This window comes from Esox lucius, chromosome 11 (genome assembly GCF_011004845.1).
Source record: "Esox lucius isolate fEsoLuc1 chromosome 11, fEsoLuc1.pri, whole genome shotgun sequence".
NCBI lineage: Eukaryota > Metazoa > Chordata > Actinopteri > Esociformes > Esocidae > Esox > Esox lucius.
In genome coordinates this window covers 19,075,660-19,097,855 of record NC_047579.1, presented here as the reverse complement: position 1 = coordinate 19,097,855, position 22,196 = coordinate 19,075,660, and the positions used below count along the sequence as shown (strand labels likewise).

The window sequence follows — 22,196 nt, the reverse complement described above, 5'->3', positions numbered from 1 at the left end:
GAGTTGTGTTTCATTAGTAATACATATATACTTTATTCCTCGTGTATTAACAACAACATGTGACTCCTCCCTGGTTTTCAGGCTGTGCACAGCTTTGAATGGGACAAGGCCATAACCTTTAGTTTCCCCTTAAATTCCTTCTCCAGTCTGCCTTCCAAAAACATGACTGCCTTTTCCGGATTTCTTCCCTTTTACCAAAACCTCCATAAGTGCAGGCATATTCAGTGTAGCTAACCGTCTACTCATCACATAAATATTGACAAACACACACAAATAAAACACTCAACCACACAAACACAGGCTAACTGACAGAAAGGTTAAATGTTTTCCAATCAACAGTTTCCACACACAGGAAAACCGGTTTGAATAAATCACGAGGTGCTGAGAACAAAAATAAATGCTGAACAAATAAATCAGTTTGAGCAGGACTCTTCAGCAGGAAGTTCTGGAGCCTGGCCAGAGTTTAATTGAGGGCTCTTCTGAAACAGATTATTTTCATAGAGTCCTCTAACTCTACGGACACAGCTCAAAATGCGTTGTTTGTCTGTTTCCTAACCCAGGGAAGCGGTGCTGGTGTTTGGGTTGCAGTAACTAATACAGTGTCTGAACAGGAAAAGTGCTACTTGGGGTTGATTAAGTTGTGTGACCGAGTTAGCATGTCTAGTTAGCCCTAGTTTGCTTCCTTAAAGTAGGATACCACTGGTTAATCCCATGGTTCTATCAACTGTAGTCAGGTCCAATGTCAGTCCCCACGTTTACAGTTGCCTGGTTTGAATGCATTTCTAGACCAATAGCCAGAGGTGTTGCTTCAACGTACTCCTAGACTGCCTTTAAACCAGGAGCCCGAAACAGATCTTTTCCCACTAATCTGTCTTTTCGACCAAACTGATCACTTCCTAAAATGGCCGGTATTGAAGAAGACTCCACCGATTGGTCAAAAGACCAGAAAGCAGAAACAGAATAAGGCTTCCTGAATAAATGCAACTCAAGTCACCCCCGTTGTCATCTCAGTGCTTTTTCCCCCTTTTCCTCATTTCCTCCATCTTAATACAGATTGCACACAGAGGCTAAGGTAAGTATACGTTTGGAAGACTCCGGGGTGCTGGAAACCACAAGGGATTTATAATGCTGAAACATGTTTTCCATTAAGGGGTCTATATAATGTGGAGAGGCGTATATGCATGCCGTGTAACAGTTCTACTGGTGGATTTCGGCATATTTGCGTATGTGCATTGTTTCTCCCTGAAGGCTCAGTTTTTCTCGCTTTTTATGGCTCTATCACCGTTTCCATTGGCAGCGGTGGCTGGAAGGGGGTAAGGCAATGGGCCCTTTTTGGTAGGCAGGGCTAAAGGCTGACGGATATTCAGGCGGTCTTTCTCCGCCTCTTCGTCTTCGTCGTAACGGTCGTCTTCGTCTTCCGCCTCGCTGTGGTGCGGGGAGGAGTGGCGTGACAGCGCCGGGGACGGGGGCACTGACGCCGGTCTAGGGTAACGGAAGCCTTGGGCCTAAAGAAGAAAAGAGAGAGGGTGGTGGGGTCAGAGGTCAAGACACCGATAAAGACACACAAATCTACGCCACTCTTTACGCAGACATAGAATGTGAAATCTCTGACAAACTGAAGCGTCGTTTAAACAGACAGTTCTGATCAGATCTAAATGATCAGATCTGAATAGATCTGCCTGTGTAAACGCAGCCATAACTGTATGATTTACTAATCCAGACTTCCATTATCTCACTGATGTAATTCATCAAAGTCGTCAAATCTGATTCATACGACCAGAGTTAATGCCATTTATTACTTCCCTATCAAATTCCAATCAAGACCTAGACAACAAGTAAGGGGAATGCCTAACAAAATTTATCGAATGTAGGAGCAGCAACTCAGAGACACTCTGCCATCTAGGAGTTCAATAGACGTTTTTGGAATGAAACAAAAAACAATGCAACACAGGTGTGCTAAGAATGGTGGGGAGTTCTTTATCGGAATGGGTACGAAATCTACAGTAATTACCAAGCATTCAACTGCAAAATAGTTACATGGAGATGATCACACAAAAACAATCTTTGAAATACTTGTTTGAACGAATCCTTAAAGAGTAGTTTGCAAATTTGTGGAATAAGTATACTGGAATCTCCTCAGCAGACAGACAGACAGACAGACAAGTCTCTTTATGGACTTACGGTTTCAGAATCATGCGGCTGGTAGAAGAAGGTATCCGGGAAGGCCTTAGCCAGGGCCATGTGGCGAGCAGATATGTAATACTGAGAAAGACAGACAGACAGACAGACCGATGAGAGGTGGAGTACAGATAGCGAGAGGAGATAAGACAGATGTTTTCCTAGAACTGTGGACATTTCCCCTCCTGGCTAAGGTCAAAGGTCTCACCCTGCCCAGATATCTCCAGTCCAAGAGGTCACTCAGGCGCTCGGTGCGGTTCCGCTGGATGATCCGGGCACGCCTGCTCTGCTGGCAAAACTGGAACAGGTACGACGTGAGCTGGTTACAGGACTCATCCACGCCCCGGTACCGCCTGTCCAGGATGTATATCCCTGAGATCCAAACCCAAGCAGTAAATCACATCTGACATTTGAAGGAAAAGGCTTGTTATCGAAAATGACTCCAATCAGATGTGGAGGCGAGCAGCCAAGCGTACCCCCTTGGGGAGTCGTCATGTGTGTTTTGGAATGACTACCTGGGGAGAACACAAAACAAGCCTGGCCCGGACCCATTCGGGTCACTCGGGGAAACCCACCGTATGCCGAGGGGTCAGCTATGTGTTCCTCCATGAAGCACCCGAAACCTGAGAGGTTAGTGGAGATGGAGGGGATTCCCATGACAGTGCACTCCGCTGTGGGGCAGAGAGGATAGGGAGATAAAGGCAGAGAAATTGGAGGAAATACAATTAAGCACACGCACACAGGTCTGGAAATATTTGGACACTGACAATTTTCATACTTTTGGCTCTGTACACCACCACAGTGGATTTGGAATGAAACAACCGAGATGCAATTAAAGTGCATGTTTTTCAGCTTTAAATTAAGGGGTTGAACAAAAATATTGTATGAAACGTTTAGGAATTGCAACCATTTTCATAAAAAGTCCCCTTATTTCAGAGGCTCAAATGTAATTGAACAAATTAACACAATCATGAATAAAATGTTCATTAATACTTTGTTGAGAATTCTTGGCAGGCAATGACTGCTTGAAGTCTGGAATGCATGGACATCACCAAACGCTGGGTTTCCTTCTTTGTGATGCTTTTACTGAAGCTCTCCAGTTGTTTGTTTGTGGGTCTTTCTGCCTTATGTTTTGTCTTCAGCAAGTTTGATTGGGTTGAGATCAGGTGATTGACTCTGCCATTGCGGAATATTCCACTTCTTTGCCTTAAAAAACTCCAGGGTTGCATTCGCAATATGTTTTGGGTCATTGTCCAATCAACTTGGCTGAATTTGTCTGAATCTGAGCAGACAATATATCCCTATACACTTCAGAATTAATCCGGCTGCTTCTGTCTTCTGTCACATCAAACACTAGTGACCCAGTACCATTGGAAGCCATGCATGTCCTTGCCATCACACTGCCTCCACTGTGTTTTACAGATGATGTTGGTATGCTTCGGATCATGAGCCATTCCAAACCTTCTCCATACTTTTTTCTTTCCATCATTCTGGTACAGGTTGATCTTAGTTTTATCTGTCCAAAGAATGCTGTGCCTGAACTGGGCTGGCTTTTTTAGCAAAGTTTTTTGGCAAAGTCTAATCTGGCCTTGAGAAGTCTTCTCTTTATGGTAGACGTGGATAATGATATGCCTACTGTACCTACTGGAGAGTGTTTTTGACTTGGCTGGATGTTGTCAAGGGGTTTTTCTTTACCATGGAAAGGATCCTACGATCATCCACCACTGTTGTCTTCCATGGACATCCAGACCTTTTTGTGTTGCAGAGCTCACCAGTGCATTCTGATGGATATTGTTATTTTTTGTAGCCTAAGAGCTCCTTTGAACGCATGTTGTGGATTCACAGCAACAGCTTCCAAATGCAAATGCCACGCCTGTAATCAACTCCAGAACTTTTACCTACTTAACTGATGAAGAAATAATGAAGGAATAGCCCACACCTGTCCATGAAACAGCTTTTGAGTCAATTGTCCAATTACTTTTGGTCCCTTGAAAAAGAGGGAGCTACATATTAAAGAGCTGTAATTCCTTAACCCTTCCTCCAATTTTAATGTGAATACCCTCAAATTAAAGCCGGGAGACTGTCCTTTTAGCCCATATTCATGCGTGCGTGTGTGTGCATGCGCATATATATATAAAATATGATGCAAGGATCCTTGCATGGACGCTAGGATGACCATGTTTGAACTGACACACCGTTTTGTCCACAATCCCATCGGGACGTAAACCCACAATGCTCGGTTCCGGTCGGTGTTGAACGGCTCAGCCCCCGATTTTCTTCAGGCATCAATGGGTGGAAATCATTCCCGTGCTGCCTTACCTGGTGTGTACCCCCAGGGCTCGTAGTAAGAGGGGAACACTCCAAGATGGCAGCCTCGTACAAACTCCTCATAGTCCATGGGCAGGAGGGGAGAGGTGGAAGACAGGAACTCTGGGTGGAAGATCACCTAACGGGGACGACAGGAAGCACACGTTAAGGAGGGACGAGGATCGGAGCCTCCCGCCTCTCCAGCCTTCATCCAGCCCCGCCCATTCCAGGTCAGAGAACGAAAGGACGACAGGAGTCGAGGAAGCGCCACGAATGACACGCGCGAGGGGGCGTACCTTGACGCGGTCGGCGGAGCTGTTGAACAGGCCGATGCGGCGGATGCAGGTGAGGATGGGGTCGGTGCTGTCCTCCAGCATGTTGTGGGTGCAGATGGGTGGCTGGCACTGCCTCTGGGTGGCGAAGATGGCACGCTTCATCATGGTGAAGTCCTCCTTGTCCAGCATCTTGGACACATCCGGCAACTGGCCACTGATCAAGACAGAGTTCCGTTTCACAACGAGAATGGAAAAACACATTCTCGCGAACAGAGGTCAGGACATTGACACGTACAACCATTTTGGCCCTTTTTAGGTTTTTTTCAAACGTTTCGGCATGATTTTTTAACTTGACAGTTCTTGTACTGGTGTAACATATAGGTTTGGGTTGAAGATCAGAAAACAGAACAAACGGGGATACACAGAGGTCCGCTTACATCAGCAGTGATTCGTACAGTTTCTTCCCGAAGCGTTCTTTCACAGTGTGCGCTGTATCCCTGTCGTGAAGAGGCAAAAACAATGTCACGGTGTTAGAGTCACAGGAAAAACACCAGCCTCTCACCTCACACGCAGAATATGTCCTCCTCGCACCATGTTTGCAAAGAGCATTGTGTTTTACCAGAGCTGCTTCCGGACTGCTTGGCCTTTCAAAGTCTCCACGTTGAAGTTGTTTGTGCGGGCAGGCATGATGAAGAAAGCCACGACCGTCACATCGCTGTGGTTGACCTGTGAAAGAGGGACGGAGTAACTACAGATGTTAAGATGGATTAAACCAACAGACTGCTCTGGGGCTGTCGTAGGTAGGGCGTTCTGGAATAAGTGACACTGGTTTATAAGCCCAAAAACCTACTGTCCATATTGAGCACCAATAAGCACTCTTATATGTAATACATTCCTAATACAGTCCTATTGCTTGTTGTTGTCACTTGCAATTATAAGGCTCATTCCAAATAATAGGATTCTTACAGAGGTGCTCATTCAGTAGCCTGAAGTTAGATCAAAGCTGAATTGGACTACCATGTTAAAATCACATAGACCTAAGGATACATTTGGGTTTACCAGAACCAGAGAGCCATTGGGAAAATGTTTAATAAGGTAAAATATGACAAGTCCTTTACAGTGAAGACAATTTAAATGCCTAAAATAGTTCTCACTGTGGAAATGTCCTTGAAAAAATAAGCTGTGCCTGGCTTGAGAGAATAATGAGATTTAACAGGCTACATCTGCCAGTGGCCTACCTGGTCACACTGTCAATAGAAAAAAGAAAGAAGTTATGTGCCCTCCCTAAAAACTAAATAAATAGCACTACAACCACTGTTGATTCCCTAACAGACCAAACAACCATACTCTCTGGGGTATGTACACACACACACACACACACACACACACCAGCACGCATGCACGCACGCACGCACACACACAGACAGCTTACTCTCAGAAGATAGTTAAGTCGGGCCAAAGCCTCCAGGAAGATATCGGCCCCTTTGTTGCTGAACTCGTACCTCCCGGCGATAAACAAGAACAGACATTTGTCCAGGTTAAAGTCCAGGTGCCTGACGGGTGGGTCAACAAAGAAACATTTCACGTTACACTATGCAACAATGTAAATCTGAGGTCACCTGACCACCGGGCAAAAACCAGGGCTGCGATGGATTCTACATGTTTTACTGCAGTAGCAGCTTACAGATGAATTGAGAGAGAACATAATCTGTCGTTTGTCACTTGTGTATTTCATTATTAGTTGGTCTGTTCGCTCTTGAGCGTCATCAAATCCTGATCATATTAACATGTCTTTTTCTGTGGGGTTTCCTGTAGTTTAAACCGCCACTTCAAATAAGGGAGCTTTTTAAACCTAGAAGGATGTCATTCGTGCTTGGCGTTACCGCAGTGACCCCACTGACCCGTAAAAGTGGCCTCGGACAAACTCCTGGATACGGTTCTTGCTCTGAGCGTGCAGGTTCTGAAACTCGTGCATGGCTGAGAACTTCTTCACGTTCAGCCCGTTAGGGGTTATGATGTCTACGAGGGGAGACGGAAGGAGAAATAGGAGAGAGAGACGGAAGGAGAAATAGGAGAGAGAGACGGAAGGAGAAATAGGAGAGAGAGACGGAAGGAGAAATAGGAGAGAGAGAGAGGCAAAAAGAAGCGGAAAGGGATGTTAGCCCAACAGAGTCAGATTTGAGTTGTTTCTGTTGCACGCACACACACACACCCGCACACACCTGGTTTCCTCTTGAGTAGGTGCTCGGCCTCAACCGCTGTGATCTGGGAGACAGTGGTGAAGACATGAGCGCAGCGCGCCGCCGTCCGTTCCAAACAATACCGATGGTAGATCTGTCTGTCTCCCGCCTCCTTGTCTACGTTGAACTGAGAGAGTGAGACAGAACAAGAGAGTGAGACAGAACAAGAGAGTGAGACAGAACAAGGTCGAACTGAGTGAGACCGAGCAACTAACAAGAGTGAGTCAGAGAAACAGACATGGTGAACACAAGTGTTATCCATTATTAATCTAGATTTTCTCTTGTCATTCGAGGAACCACCTGAACATTGTAACAACACTGTATGTGTAATAAAAACGTTCAAAATGCCTTCATCCTTGGTAAACGTGTGCGTAATATTCACATTTTGTCTCTCACTTTTGTTGCTAGCGCTTTATTTTCCTGTAACTATACACAAACGAATCCAGCAGGCCTTCAACACAATTAAACAGCAAATTAAGATAACACTACCAGTGACAAATCAGCAGAAGAGCGGACTGAAGAGGAGAGTCACAACCCACCAACACGGAGACACAGCAGGACAGAGAAAACAAGTAGAGGACAGAAATGAAGCGAGAGAGAAAAGGTAACGTCCCAGCAAGACATCTCTTACCGCCCCAAACCAGATGACAGATAAAGTGCTTGACATTGGTGGCAAAGAAGCAGATGAAGAGTCACACCGTCACCACAAACAACATAACTGTCCCTTCACCAACTGCCAAGAATACAGTTCAGAATGAAGTACCACACACACCACACTGGAGGTAAAGAGATCTGAAGACTTTGGTGACTCCAACAGGAGGAGAAAAAGTGGACATGACCCAGCGATGGGAGAGGTGTAGATCCCATGAGGAGCAATGACAGCAAGGAGCGGAGGGCCGATCGGGAGAAATAACAGCGAGAAAGTCATGGTGATGGTGCGGAAACGACAAAAGGAAATGAGAAAGACGAGAAGTGATACGGAAGGATGAAAGTAAACAGAAACCCAGAAGTGAGCTCAATCAGTTCATCCTAATCAGAGAAGCAGTACCACAGAACAGACACATGAATACCCAGCAACCCAAGATAGAAAGATACTAAAGCCCAACAGAAAATCCTAAATAACGCAACCAACACAAAAGTGAAAACAGTTCTTACATGGCACACCCACCTAAGGTAAAGCGATTTTCACGACAATGCCGCCTCAACTTCAGGGAAATCAACCTAAAGAAGAGCTTTCTAAGCCAGTTGGTTTCAGGGCTCTGTTCAGAAACCCAGTTAGGCCTCACAGAAACATAACAGTTAGACCCAACCAAATAATGAGGAAAAACAAGAAGCATGAAAAGAATCCACCCTAAAAAGACATAGCCACAGACATGTGCAAAGTATTACCACAGTTGACCACTGTGACTGACCCGAATTTAAGAAAAACATGACCTTGTTATTCAGAAAACCTGCCTTCTCTTTGTTTTCTCCTGTTTGCAGTGTAGTGTAATGTTCACATAATAACAAAAGTGAAGAAATTCTATAGAACAAACAGGGTGCAGAAGGGGATCTGGAATTCAGCAGTTCTGGATCAAGTAAACAGACCACAAAAAGGATGGAACAGACCACAAAAAGGATGGAACAGACCACAAAAAGGATGGAACAGACCACAAAAAGGATGGAACAGACCACAAAAAGGATGGAACAGACCACAAAAAGGATGGAACAGACCACAAAAAGGATTGAACAGACCACAAAAAGGAGTAAACAGTAAACGGACCACAAAAAGGAGTAAACAGTAAACGGACCACAAAAAGGAGTAAACAGTAAACAGACCACAAAAAGGAGTAAACAAAGCAAAAATGAGTAAACAGACCACAAAAAGGAGTAAACAAAGCAAAAATGAGTAAACAGAGTACACAAAGTAATGGTCAGTGTTTTTGTGGAGCAATCCAAAGTCAATAACACAGGGAATGCCACATCTGGGCTCTCCAACCACGTTCCTGGAGAGCTACAGTGGTGTTGTGGTGTCGGCTCAAGTGGTGTCGGCTCAAGTGGTGTCGGCTCAAGTGTATACAAGTCAAATAATTAGGTGTTCAAGCCATGTCAGAAATTGGTAACTGCAATTCACTACCAGGACAAATGCATGAGAGTAGGGTTTACAAAGCTGCCAACCATTTGAGACCGAAAAGCTTCCCTTAAAACAGTTATACACTACATCCGAAACTACATTGTTGAGTTACCCAATGTAAATCTCAGTGTCATAGCTGACAGTGAAAAGATCACTTTAAGGTCATAAAAACCGAGGTCTGTAAGGTCTAATTTCACACTAACTCTACTAGCTAGGTTAATACCAGTTAGTTGACATTGATGACCTAGAACGACCAGGTGTTAGTGTGCTGGAACATTTACACTGAGTTAACTGCGAATGGCGTACACACACACAAACACCGCGCACACACAAACACCGCGCACACACAAACACCGCGCACACACAAACACCGCGCACACACAAACACCGCGCACACACAAACACCGCGCACACACAAACACCGCAAACTCACATTGGCCAGGTTGTTGTAGAAGTCCACACTGCCGGCACACAGGTATCGTCCGAGCAACGTGGCATGGGTGGTGAAGATGGTTGCCACGGGCAACAGTCTCTGACGGCACAGCGCCAAGCCCAGGCCTGCCAGCCACTCGTGGAAGTGGGCCAGAATATGAGGAGGCTCCTCACACTGCGCCGCAAACTGGAGAAGAATGTGGGGTCAACACAGACTAATAAGCAATACAAATCTTTTAACCAGTCCCATCTGAAAAGACCTCACAGATGTGATTGCCTAAAGACAAATATGAAGAAAAAATTACTCATCAGTGGGGGACTGTAGTTGCGCTATACTAAAATGTTGTCCATTTGTAGATGTTTTCAAATGTTGTTGTAGCCCTGAACTAGTTACCCTGAACATATTCAAGGTTCTGATGATCGGTTCGAAATGTTTAAAAATCCAGGGTGCTAGCTCTGGGATATGTTATATTAACCACTAGGTTAAACTTATTTCACGTCACAATGTTACATCCTTGTTTGTTTCTTGTGATTTACATTTCGCCTACTAAGTAAACAGTCATCATGTTGATTTAGGTATTTACACTGCTCCCTGCACAACTGGTCTTTGCTAAATCCTGACACACATCCAGAGTAACCTCTGACCTCTGGCAAACAGCCTGCGTTGCTCCCGTTCACCCACTGTGCCCTGACCCTCCCTGGCTGCAGCTCACCTCTCCCAGTAGCCAGGCGGTGAGGAAACCGAAGAGGACGGCGTCGTTGGCCTCTCGGTCAAACCACGGCACCCCGATGGAGAAGTTGTTCCAAAGCTCCGTCTTCCACTTGTCCAGGCTCCAGGCGGTGAACGCCACATCAATCAGCACCACATACGGGCTGCCTTCAATCAGCCAACGGCCGAAGTAAACCTGGGATGGAGAGAGCGAGGCGGAGGGTGTTGGGAAAGAGATTCATTTAGCATATTCAGACAAGTGTTGCTGGTTGGCTAGAAGCTACAAACAGAAATACCATCCTTTAAGATGATCTTGTTGTTGACCATAGTGTAGCTACAAGTGGCGGGGCAGGGGTTTCTCCAATGGTGTTACAGTCCAGACAAACACTGTTTAACACTTGCCAGTCGGCTGCAGTATAAACCACAAAGAACAGAGAGCTGACATCGCAATCAATGTTCTAGAACCTCCAGCCCTAAAGTCGGAAACGGTTAGCGTATCGCCCAATCAAACTATTTCTTACCTCACCATGCATGGCTTTCCCATGGCGCACTGCAAAGACCTTAAACAACTCTAATGCCAGGGCCTAACGTGAGTGACTCAGCACACATACACTACACACGTTCCTGACCACCTACCAGAAATAGATAGCGGTGGGTTTCTGACAGTGTGTGTGTGACACTGATACAGCCTCTAACCTTTTAACAGAAATATCATAGGCACTGGAGTAGGGTAAGGACAGAGAGATAGATAGACAGAGACGTGAACCCATGGGACAACTGAAAGAATGAAACAGAGAGGGACATTGTGTTTGTGTATGTCCTGTTCTAAGTAGTATGCTGCCAGTGTTTGGAAGGTCAGTCTGTACCTTACAGCCGCTGGAATTCATCTTGTCTATGGTCCTCTTGAGGGCAGGGTTGGTGGGCTCGATCAGCTCCACCTGGGTGCGGACATTGCTCTCTACATACGGGCCGACCAAGAAGTAGTTCTCGCCCCATTCTTCCACTGTAAGACGGGCCTTGGTCTGGATCACTGTGTAAATCCCACCAACTGCATGAAGACACAGGGCAGGAGGTATTAACACGCACACGAGCACACTTATTTTTTTTTAAACATAGCACTTTCCCAGCTTCAGAGGAAGACTTGATAAAATGATTTGTGCAGCTGAAAGTAAGCAGTGAACTGGGTCAGTGAATTTGTTTCCAAAACAAATACACGCGTGGAAACTTATTTTGGTCTTGTGACTACCAGTGGTGAACGTGTGCAGAGAAATTGTGAGCCATGCGTATTGCTCATTTTAATATCTTTCCTGCTGCTCATCGCAACGTCATTTCCGAGTCAACCTTTCAAACTGCCATGGTTTAAACACCTACAAGAAGCACACTCGATAGCGCTCCAATTACAGACCAACTTCTAAAAGTCCTACTGCAAGCAATATCTTTAGTAAAGATGCACACAGCACCAGAGACTGCACTGGTCAAGACGGTGAACGATCACAGCACGAACCTTGATGCTAAGAGGCTGTGTACTTGGGACTCCCAGACTCAAGCTCCAAGACATTGTGTAGATCACGTTACGGACCTGGATGATTCGAAGAATTGAATTGGCCTGTCAGGCTCAGCCCTGAACTGGGGCAGGATTTATCTGACAAGCTGAGGATATTGAGTTGCCCCGGGCGCACGTGTTGGGAATTACCTATTTAATGTAGCGCACCTAGAACTTCAATCTTGGGTTTAGTCCTCCACATATTACTCCTTGGTAGTATAGTTGGAAAACACAGTGTACGTTTTCATTACTGTACACAGCACGCGTCTTCCTCACCTGAACATGTTAGCTTAACACACCTTGCCTAATTGCATCACTGTCATTTCGATGGCGGACAACGTCCTTCATCTGAACAGTGAGGATCTACAGGCCCATATGGGCCTAAACCGACAGCATGTTTACATTCGTCACACAGGCAGGACGCCTCATCGGGATCCAGGAACGTCCACTGAATCCAGGAACGTCCACTGAATCCAGGAACGTCCACTGAATCCAGGAACGTCCACTGAATCCAGGAACGTCCACTGAATCCAGGAACGTCCACTGAATTAGGACACCATGAGCGCACGTCACCTTTGTTGGCCACCTCCCATGCGATCTCAAAGAGGACGGCATCCTCCAGGTCAAACTCTTCATCCCACTCCTCCATCCCCGACAGGGACGTGATGGACATGCTCCGAGCCAGCGGCATGCTGGGAAAGAAAATAAGGAACTCTTATGAAGTGAACTGCACTTTCAATGTCTATGGCACTGGAGGGTTGCAGCACAACCGACAGGCGTACTTTCACAAGATCATTTTTGCTGATCGTTATAGTGACTGGAAATATTACTTTGTGGAAAATGTCATACAAATGAATCGAATGAAACATGAGGAAAGCAACTGTCCCAGGACCAGTTTATTTGACATACCCATCTAATAGTGGTTGGGACCAACCTCCGAAACAGCCGCCTAGTATCGGGTGGAACCAACTTTTGATACACCCACCTAGTACCAGGTAGGACCAACCTTTGCCTCCAGAACAACCTTGTGTTTCTCAGGGCACTGATTCTACAAGGCGTCAGAAACATTTCACAACCAATGGCAAATCCAGACATTGACATTAGCATGACAGGAACAGTTAATCTTAGGACCAGGATGAGTCTTTTCCAACGATCAATTCTCCTCCGCTCAGTGCTTCTTGCTTTCAGCGGACAGGAGGTGTGTTCCAACACGCCCCTCTGCGACGTTATTGTCCTGTATTTCGGTTCACCTGTTAACTTGAATAATTCTCGCCATTCTTCTTAGACTTTTCTTATCCACAAGCCACTGAGATAGCTGAACTGGTGCCCAATCAAACTACGCTCAATGTCGCTTAGGTCATCAGTAACTTAATGCCTCAATGCTGGTCTGCTTACTTTATATAGCAAGCCATAGCCACATGACTTTCTATTGGAGTGATACATATTTACGAACTCGTGGTGTACCTAAAACTGACCACTGACACGATCTCCACCTATAGCTTGTTCACCAATTTATTTTTAATTTTTTATAATTTGTCAACGGGTGCTTTAATCTCCATAACGTGTTTTACACATGGCTCTATTTTTCTTCAAAATCAGGCATACATGTTTAGTGAGTCACCCAAGTATTGTGATGATATCATATCGTTACATCCCTGGTTAATTTCCAGCCTTACTAAGTATGGGCCTCATTAAACTAGATGTAGGCATTGGGATACGGGAATAGGACATAAAAAGGAAATAACTAGCTATGTTCCAGGCAAACAAAAAAAAAAATATATATATACTAATAGATTGAAGGTGTATTTGTCAAAAGCACCGAACAACACAGCGTCGTCCTGCACAATGAAACTCTGGTGACATGGAACCCGACAACCACGTATTAAGGAACTAAAAAAAATAGATATAAGCAAAAATATAGCCAAACAAAATAAATAACGTGTATATATATAAAAAAGAAATATATAAAAATATTTAAATTGCTAACAGAAAACACTGACGTTTTTGCAAGCAATACAACAGTTTCTCAAAGGTGACTGTTGACCTTTTCTTGGCTTCTCTCACAAGCCTCCTTGTTAGAGAGACTATTTTTTGGCAGTGCCTGGGGGCTGTGATGCAGCTTACACGTCCTGATTATTGATCTAATTGAGATATCCAAACACTTGAATATTCATTTTCTACCCTTTTCCTCATTAAGGCGATTCACATACCAACACATCGACATAGCTACCTAAACCGGGACCCTGAAGTTGATCCACTAATGCTAACCCTTAACCATCCCCAAGCTTAACCTCTATTACCTAACATTTATGACTACATTTAACCTAGCATTAACGTCTAACCAATCATTCCTGACACAACTTTTAACCCAACCCCCAATTGTAACTTTTGCTCCAAACCTAAAACTTTCAAAACGGGGACAGGAAATATTGCCCCACTACTAAACTTTTTCAAATTTAGCCACAGTTTTGGAAACTTATATAGTGAAGTTTGACACAGACACACACAGACACACACAGACACACACAGACACACACAGACACACACAGACACACACAGACACACACAGACACACACAGACACACACAGACACACACAGACACACACAGACACACACAGACACACACAACTGAAGAACAGGCAGCAAGCCAAAGGGAGGACTTCTCCATTGAGAGCAGACTGTATTTCACACACATATTCTCTGGCACAGAAACAGAAATTCACAGGTGTATATCACAGGGGGAACTATGCATGATTAACTCCAGCTACACATCACTTGATCATAATGATCCTTTAAAACAGGAAATTACTAGACATCTGTTAGACCTTACCAGTGTTACAACATCGAACTGTTATTTAACATTAGAGCCTAATTATCAAACTAAACCAGACACAGAATGGGGATCTGAACTAATGGGGACCCTAACAGAATACCAAAATACAGCAGACAGAGAATGGGGATCTAAAATGGTGCCATTGTATATAGGCTTCCACATAAATAAAGGGAAGAACATTAAAGAGATGGGCAGCTGAGCAACACATACAAATTAAACCTGAGGCCAGAAAATGTCTGTCCTACTGTTACACATTCCCCTGCGGTTAGAGAAAGACAGGTGGGGGGGGACACAGACAAAAAAGATTAAGGTAGAAATATCTGATTTGGAGAGTACACACCCACCAATGAACTAATGCACTGGCAGCAGAGGGAAGGGGGAGAAAGTTGTGCAGGGAAAACGAGGACAGGGACAAGGTGGGGGTGGTGACTAGCCTAGGGACAGGAAGTTACAGCACTTTATTAGCATGCCTCATCTTGTCAGGAAATAAAATGAACAAATGACACGCACTCCTCACATACCTATCTTCGCAACAAAAAAAACGTGGACATTAAAACAGATGACATGTAGAGCCATGATGCAATTTCGCTGGGTGATTTACAACACTGGTTTCATCAACGCAAGATTGGTTGACAGTTGGTATTCTGTGACACAGGCAACCAACTCCCATGGTTTAGCAATGTAGGGAATTTGTATTTTGGCTAGAGCGTGGAAGAAAACACTTATGCACAAGTGATGGGGTGAATACACGAATCCCAAGCACCAAGTCTTAATGTGAGACTCGCATAATGTGACACTTTTGTGAATTGCCAAGAAAAGAAAATATCAATCACACATTTTACGTCACGCTGACCTTGTCCGAATTTCCCATTCTAACTTTCATTAAGGAGCCTGACTGTTGTCGCCGTGAACTTTAATAGGCTGTCTAGTCTAATCCGGTCTCCGAGGCCCTCCTCTTCACTCGGGCAGTTCCGTCACACAGCTCCGCCTGCGGTCAGGCTACGTGCTTTCGCGCACAACACAACAGACACTCGCTCAAGCAATGATAACAATACACCTCATTAATAAATTATCAAACGCTACAATTAGGATGTACAGTTGAAGACTTTTGATAGGACTGCAACTGCATTCAAAAGGACGCTCAATCACCCAGGTATTATTAAAGGAAAACGTACGCGAATTTATAGGTTATGTTACAGAAACATGGAATTATCATCACCGTGAAGATGCAGGTTACTTACCCTAAAATTACGCGTTCCGAGTTAGATGAAGCAACCTACAGCAACATTGGCATCAAAATCAGAAGGAAAAAGGTAGCTAGATAGCAGAGCTGGGTGGAAACCTCATTCGAATGCTGGCGATTCACATTGGTTTAATGCTCAGTATGTCATTTTGATGGACTAAACGCCAAATCGTCCGTACAGGTTTGCTTCTTGGAGGGGCGGGGTTGTATTTGCTCTGTAACATCCCCCGCCCACAGAGAAAAATGGGGCGTTTTCCCAAACCAAAACCTACAATTGGATCATTAAGTTCATTTTGAGGGACTGTGGTTGGTCGAAACCGTTGTCAATTAAAAGAGAGGTACTCGTGAGCTACGTGAACAACTGGTTAATATTTTTTTGAGAGAGAAAAGGGCAAGCAGGTTATTTATAATGTCCGCTGAGTGTCAGAGGAGTAAATTGTGGAAAGTATAACCTACAACGTGACTGCAGATTGACATTTGACCACACAGCTAGCTTGTCTCTCAGTGTGTAACCGCATAAGCTATTTGTCCTTGTGCAGCATCCTCTCTTGGTTTCTCTTATTTTACATAGACACGCATGTTCAAACGCCCGTGGGCACACATACAAGATTAGCATAAAACACTAGCCTTCATCATCAACAAATAGTACTGAACACTGCTTACTAGGAACTATAGAGTCTTTTGAGGGCTATGAGTGAGATTGGGGGGGTCAGGCAGAAACAATCTGTCAACTAGGTCTTCACTTGCCAATAAGAAAGTTGTGAGAAATTATTTCCATGGTATCAATAGGTTTAACTGGTTTATTCACCCAATCCATCATCTAAAATGTACAAATTGCTTTGTTCATAAAATTATGGGACAGGTGACTCCAAGTGTAAAATACTGAAAATCTATTCCTCTCTAATTGCGACAGATTCTACTTTTAGGAAGATGTAACTATTGGGATCAATGGGGTTTTATCTAAAATGCCTTACACTTATACTGGGACCCTTGGTAAATATGAGCAAAATGGATTGTCAAACCTATTTCTTTAATAATCCTATTTATTTTATTACAAATACTGATAAAAATCTAAACTATGATTAAAGTAAAACAATTTAAGAAAAAAAATAATCAGAAAATATGATGATTAAACAAATATTTTTCTCAAATATATCTGTGCTAGAATTATTGGCACCCCTTCATTTAATACTTTGTGCAAACTTTGTCAAGATAGCAGTTCTGAGTCTTCTTCTAAAATGTTTAATGCGGTTGGAGAACACATGGCAAGGGATCTGAGACCATTCCTCAGTACCAAATCTCTCCAGATCCTTCAGATTCTGAGGTCCACGCTTGTGGACTATTTTCAGCTCATCACACAGGTTTTCTATGGGGTTTAGGTCAGGGGACTGGGAGGCCATGGCAAAACCTTGACCCTGTGGTCAACAAACAATTTTTGTGTTGATTCTGAGGTGTGTTTGGATCATGGTCCTGCTGGAAGATTCAACTATGGTGCAATACTTCCTTGTAGAGGCAGTCAGGTTTTGATTAAATATCTGCTAGTACTTGGAGTCCATGTTAGGTATCCTAACAAGTTGTTCCAAAGTTGTGCCTTTGGAAGAAAGACAGCCCCAAAACATCAAAGATCCACCACCATACTTCAGGATGGACTGTAGCGGTTCTAGCCTGTTTGGCTCCCTGTTTGGAAAAACCTCAGTTTTTTAAAAAACATTTTCACCCTGTTACTATCAAAAAATACACAAAAAGTACATTTTACAAAGCCTAGATGGCTCCTCATCTTGGCCAGTGCCAGTTGGTGCTCCAAAATCTATCAGAAGTGCCCCTGAATTCACATTGAAATACAGTTTATGAGTCTGACAACCTAAATACATTTGTCGCACACTTAAATATAAATGTCATTATGCACAATTTATGACATTTTCAGAATAGGAACCAAATGAACCATACAGCCTCCTTGGCTAATTCTAGGCATAAGACTCAATATATCACAAAATATACAAAATATCTGCATAACATCTTCTAAGTTAGCCTACAGAATTGGACATTCCCCTTACTGAACTCAGGACCTAGTCAATACTATCACAGAAAACCTTTGTGATGTCACCTCGATGAAAGTTACCCAAGTTGTGCTAGTTAGGTTGTAATCGTTATGCAGTAGGCTATCATGATGAAAATGTGTGATATTAAATCCAATATATAAGCTAGTTGGACGAAAAACTGAATATAGTCGCCCTGTGTGTAATAACATAGCAAGCAACACAGGCTAACAAACATTTGGGTTATACTAGCCGATTTCATTACATGCATAATATTATACGCTTAAAGAGATGACATAGCTGCATACTGTTATCTTTTGCACATTTCTTCTCCTTTCCTTCTCCTAAACTGGTCACCTGATGGCTTAAATCTTTTCTTATCCATTTGTGTTAATTTGACACTCAAGCATCAATACATTACCCATCCACCAGCACGGTCAACCAAGAGTGAAGACTACACCAATTCACCTTGTTGGTGTGCAGACTGGTTTTTAAATATGTCTAACGATTTCGCACAAACTAGAAAAAATGCAACAATATGTTGGTGACACTATACACTAACCTAAAGGATTATTAGGAACACCAAACTAATACTGTGTTTGACCCCCTTTCGCCTTCAGAACTGCCTTCATTCTACGTGGCATTGATTCAACAAGGTGCTGAAAGCATTCTTTAGAAATTTTGGCCCATATTGATAGGAGAGCATCTTGCAGTTGATGGAGATAAGTGGGATGCACATCCAGGGTACGAAGCTCCCGTTCCACCACATCCCAAAGATGCTCTATTGGGTTGAGATCTGGTGACTATGGGGGCCATTTCAGTACAGTGAACTCATTGTCATGTTCAAGAAACCAATTTGAAATGATTCGAGCTTTGTGACATGGTGCATTATCCTGCTGGATAATTGTCAGAAACAATGCTCAGGTAGTCCGTGGCATTTAAACGTTGCCCAGTTGGCACTAAGGGGCCTAAAGTGTTCCAAGAAAACATCCCCCACACCATAACACCACCACCACCAGCCTGCACAGTGGTAACAAGGCATGGATCCATGTTCTCATTCTGTTTACGCCAAATTCTGACTCTACTATCTGAATGTCTCAACAGAAATCGAGACTCATCAGACCAGGCAACATTCTTCCAGTGTTCAACTGTCCAATTTTGGTGAGCTTGTGCAAATTGTAGCCTCTTTTTCCTATTTGTAGTGGAAATGAGTGGTACCCGGTGGGGTCTTCTGCTGTTGTAGCCCATCCGCCTCAAGGGCGGATGTTGTTGCTTCACAAAGGCTTTGCTGCATACCTAGGTTGTAACAAGTGGTTATTTCAGTCAAAGTTGCTCTTCTATCAGCTTTAATCAGTCGGCCCTGGATGTGTTTCCCTTTTCACACCATTCTTTGTAAACCCTAGAAATGGTTGTGCGTGAAAATCCCAGTAACTGAGCAGATTATGAAATACTCAGACCGGCCCGTCTGGCACCAACAACCATGCCACGCTCAAAATTGCTTAAATCACCTTTCTTTCCCATTCTGACATTCAGTTTGGAGTTAAGGAGATTGTCTTGACCAGGACCACACCCCTAAATGCATTGAAGCAACTGCCATGTGATTGGTTGATTAGATAATTGCATTAATGAGAAATTGAACAGGTGTTCCTAATAATCCTTTAGGTGAATGTATATTCACAGTATTATGAATTGATTATGAGTTGTAGTTTATTTGGTAGCATTTCATAGTGTGACTGATTTTACTAATTGCATTAGTACTGTACAATTTTATTTGATGGATTCCCCCATTCTCAAATTTAATTGACCCACAGTCCCACACAGTGACATGATATCATTTACATGGTGTGCAAACGAGCGACAGAAAACTGATCACAAAAATGTCACCATTACAACTTTTATTGTGCGGGTGCCTCATGCCACCCCAGCAAGATGCCGCCCTGGGTGGCTGCCCATGTTGCCCACAGCTAAAACCGTCGCTGAGTGTGGGTGGGTACTTTTCTCCATGGCTCTTTCTGTCTACACCAAACTCACCTTTGGTGTTTGTTTCCAAAAAGCTCTATATTGGACTCTGACATTGAACACAGTCCCATAGAAGGTTTCAGTAACGTTTGGCAGACTGTTGGCGCTTGAAGTCTATGAGTATTTGGCCTGTTTGTCACCTCATATTTACACCCCAGTGAAATAGGAAGTCAGGGATTACCACTTAAGTGTTCCACTTAAGTTGAAAATGCTAAATATGAATGGGAATATGGGAATACTCTGCCCTCATTCAGGGTGTTTGCGGTTGGTGGGTGTCCCTTTGGTTGATGATTGGTAATGTGGGTGGATTGATTTCCTGTCTGTTGGGCCCGATCCGGGCCCTCCCCTGTCCTTGTCCATCTGGTCATGCTTCTGACCTGGACTAGGTTTAAAAAGACACTGGACTCAGCCCACATGCATTTATTAATTATTACAATTTGTACTCTTAATATGTTCACCCAGCACAGCCAGAAAAGGACTGGCTCTGAGCCTGGTTCCTCTCTAGGTTTCTTCCAAAATTTCGGCCTTCTTAGGGGGTTTTTCCTAGCCACTGAAATTCAACACTACTGTTATTTGCTCCTTGGGGTTTAAGGCTGTGTGTTTTGTAAAAGCACTTTGTGACAAGTGCTGATGTAAAAAGGGCTTTATAAATACATTTGAATTTGATTAAATATACTTCAGTTACATTTAAGAATTTCTAGGGGTGCCAATAATTGTGGAACACATATTTGGGTGAAAAATAGGTTTATATCTTTTCCAAAATTTCACTTCAATTAAATGTTAGATTTTTGTGAATATTTTGAATGAAAGACAGAGAGGATAAAAAGCCAAAGCATTTTTTCCACACCCTGTTTCACTCATATATACCAGGGGTGCCAATATAAGTGAGAAAATCTGCATAATGTCTGCCAAGTTACAGCTCCACCGGCTTCCACTGCAAAGTGTCTGGACTTCCTCTCTCCATGGGGAAATGAAAATATATATCTGGCACCCTGGCTATCTGTGGCTGAGCTGTCTCAATACTCCACTTACTTTGGATAGTACTAGTACAGGCTATTACTTCTTCATTAAAACATGTTGCTTGTGATAATGTTAATACAGTATATTGATATCAAGTAATGTTACCTGGTAGCCAGTTAGAGAGTTGAAAATGTGAAATGGACAATTGTATTGTAATGGAAAGTTTATCAGAAAAAGGACACATTTGGAGCCACACATTGCAGCTAAAATCAAAAGATTTGATGAATATTTGGCTCCCATACATTTGATAATGTCTATATGAGCTGTGTTCAATATGATAGGTTTGATGTTACCTGGCAGTAAAACATTTTAGTGGCCATTGTGGTGATGGGGAAATCCTTTCTTTTTTAATGTAATTTCCTGTAATTCTCCAATCTTACTGTCTTAGTCAGAGGTGGGAAACTCTGTTTGTGGAAGTCCTAAACACTTGTTTATTAGTTTCTACCTGTTACCAGTTAATTACACTTAACTGGAGAAACCTACCACTTGTCTAAGCACTCCAGATCAACAATGACAGATAGGGTCTACAGTTCCGTCATCAGTGAGGTCCATCTAAATCTGCACAGACTTGTCCATCCTCACTGCCATCACCGTCTGATCATTATTGCTAAACGGTTTCTTTTCTTTGCTTTCCTTTTTTTTACCTGAAGCAGGCCCTAACAAACGACTGTGTCAAAACACATTATAATTAATTTGCAGATATATATGTGTAAAGATTAGGGTTTGTAATGAGGATATTATTCATTATTTTGATAAATATAAAAATTCACAAATGTGGTATTTGGGTACAGATTTTAAATATTAACCTCAGTTTTTGAAAAATGTACTGTATAGAAAAAATAGTTTGGAATGAAATCAGAAACTCTTGTTTCATTCCAGTAATAATGTCTTCTTTCAATGTAAATGTAAAATGTCTTATTAATGACATAATCAAAAAGTGTTATTCTATACATAATGACATACATAACAAGATACTTTTGGGTGTTTTTATTTTCATTGATAGATTTTTTTTTAATATTCATATTGTCTTTTTCATATTACTTCAGTCATTTCAAATGTCTGAGTCTAGACCAGTATAACATACGTGTTTTATAGGTCTATAAATTTTTTTTAATTCTGTGTCATGACCACATGTTAAGATCTTTCTAGCACACTGACAATCACATATAGCCACTACAAATATGGCCTCGGCTTCTATCCATTTACAGACAAGGTTTCCGCCTTATAGACCAATCATCATGTTCGTT

General features: G+C 43.1%; 1 protein-coding gene across 1 annotated transcript; it reads right to left on the bottom strand.

The window, feature by feature from the left end:
• Nucleotides 1–3: 3 nt before the first annotated feature.
• On the bottom strand, nt 4–16,073 carry gys1 (glycogen synthase 1 (muscle)). The gene is made up of 16 exons (XM_010866721.5): nt 15,873–16,073; nt 12,371–12,489; nt 11,121–11,302; nt 10,259–10,450; nt 9,547–9,732; nt 6,983–7,127; nt 6,662–6,779; nt 6,193–6,313; nt 5,380–5,486; nt 5,198–5,257; nt 4,782–4,974; nt 4,498–4,624; nt 2,754–2,849; nt 2,387–2,550; nt 2,182–2,262; nt 4–1,505 (listed from the first exon to the last, which is right to left on the bottom strand). The coding sequence occupies exons 2-16, from the start codon at nt 12,486–12,488 to the stop codon at nt 1,251–1,253; spliced, it is 2,145 nt and encodes a 714-aa protein (XP_010865023.1). The 5' UTR covers nt 12,489; nt 15,873–16,073; the 3' UTR covers nt 4–1,250.
• Between the last annotated feature and the right edge of the window lie 6,123 nt (nt 16,074–22,196).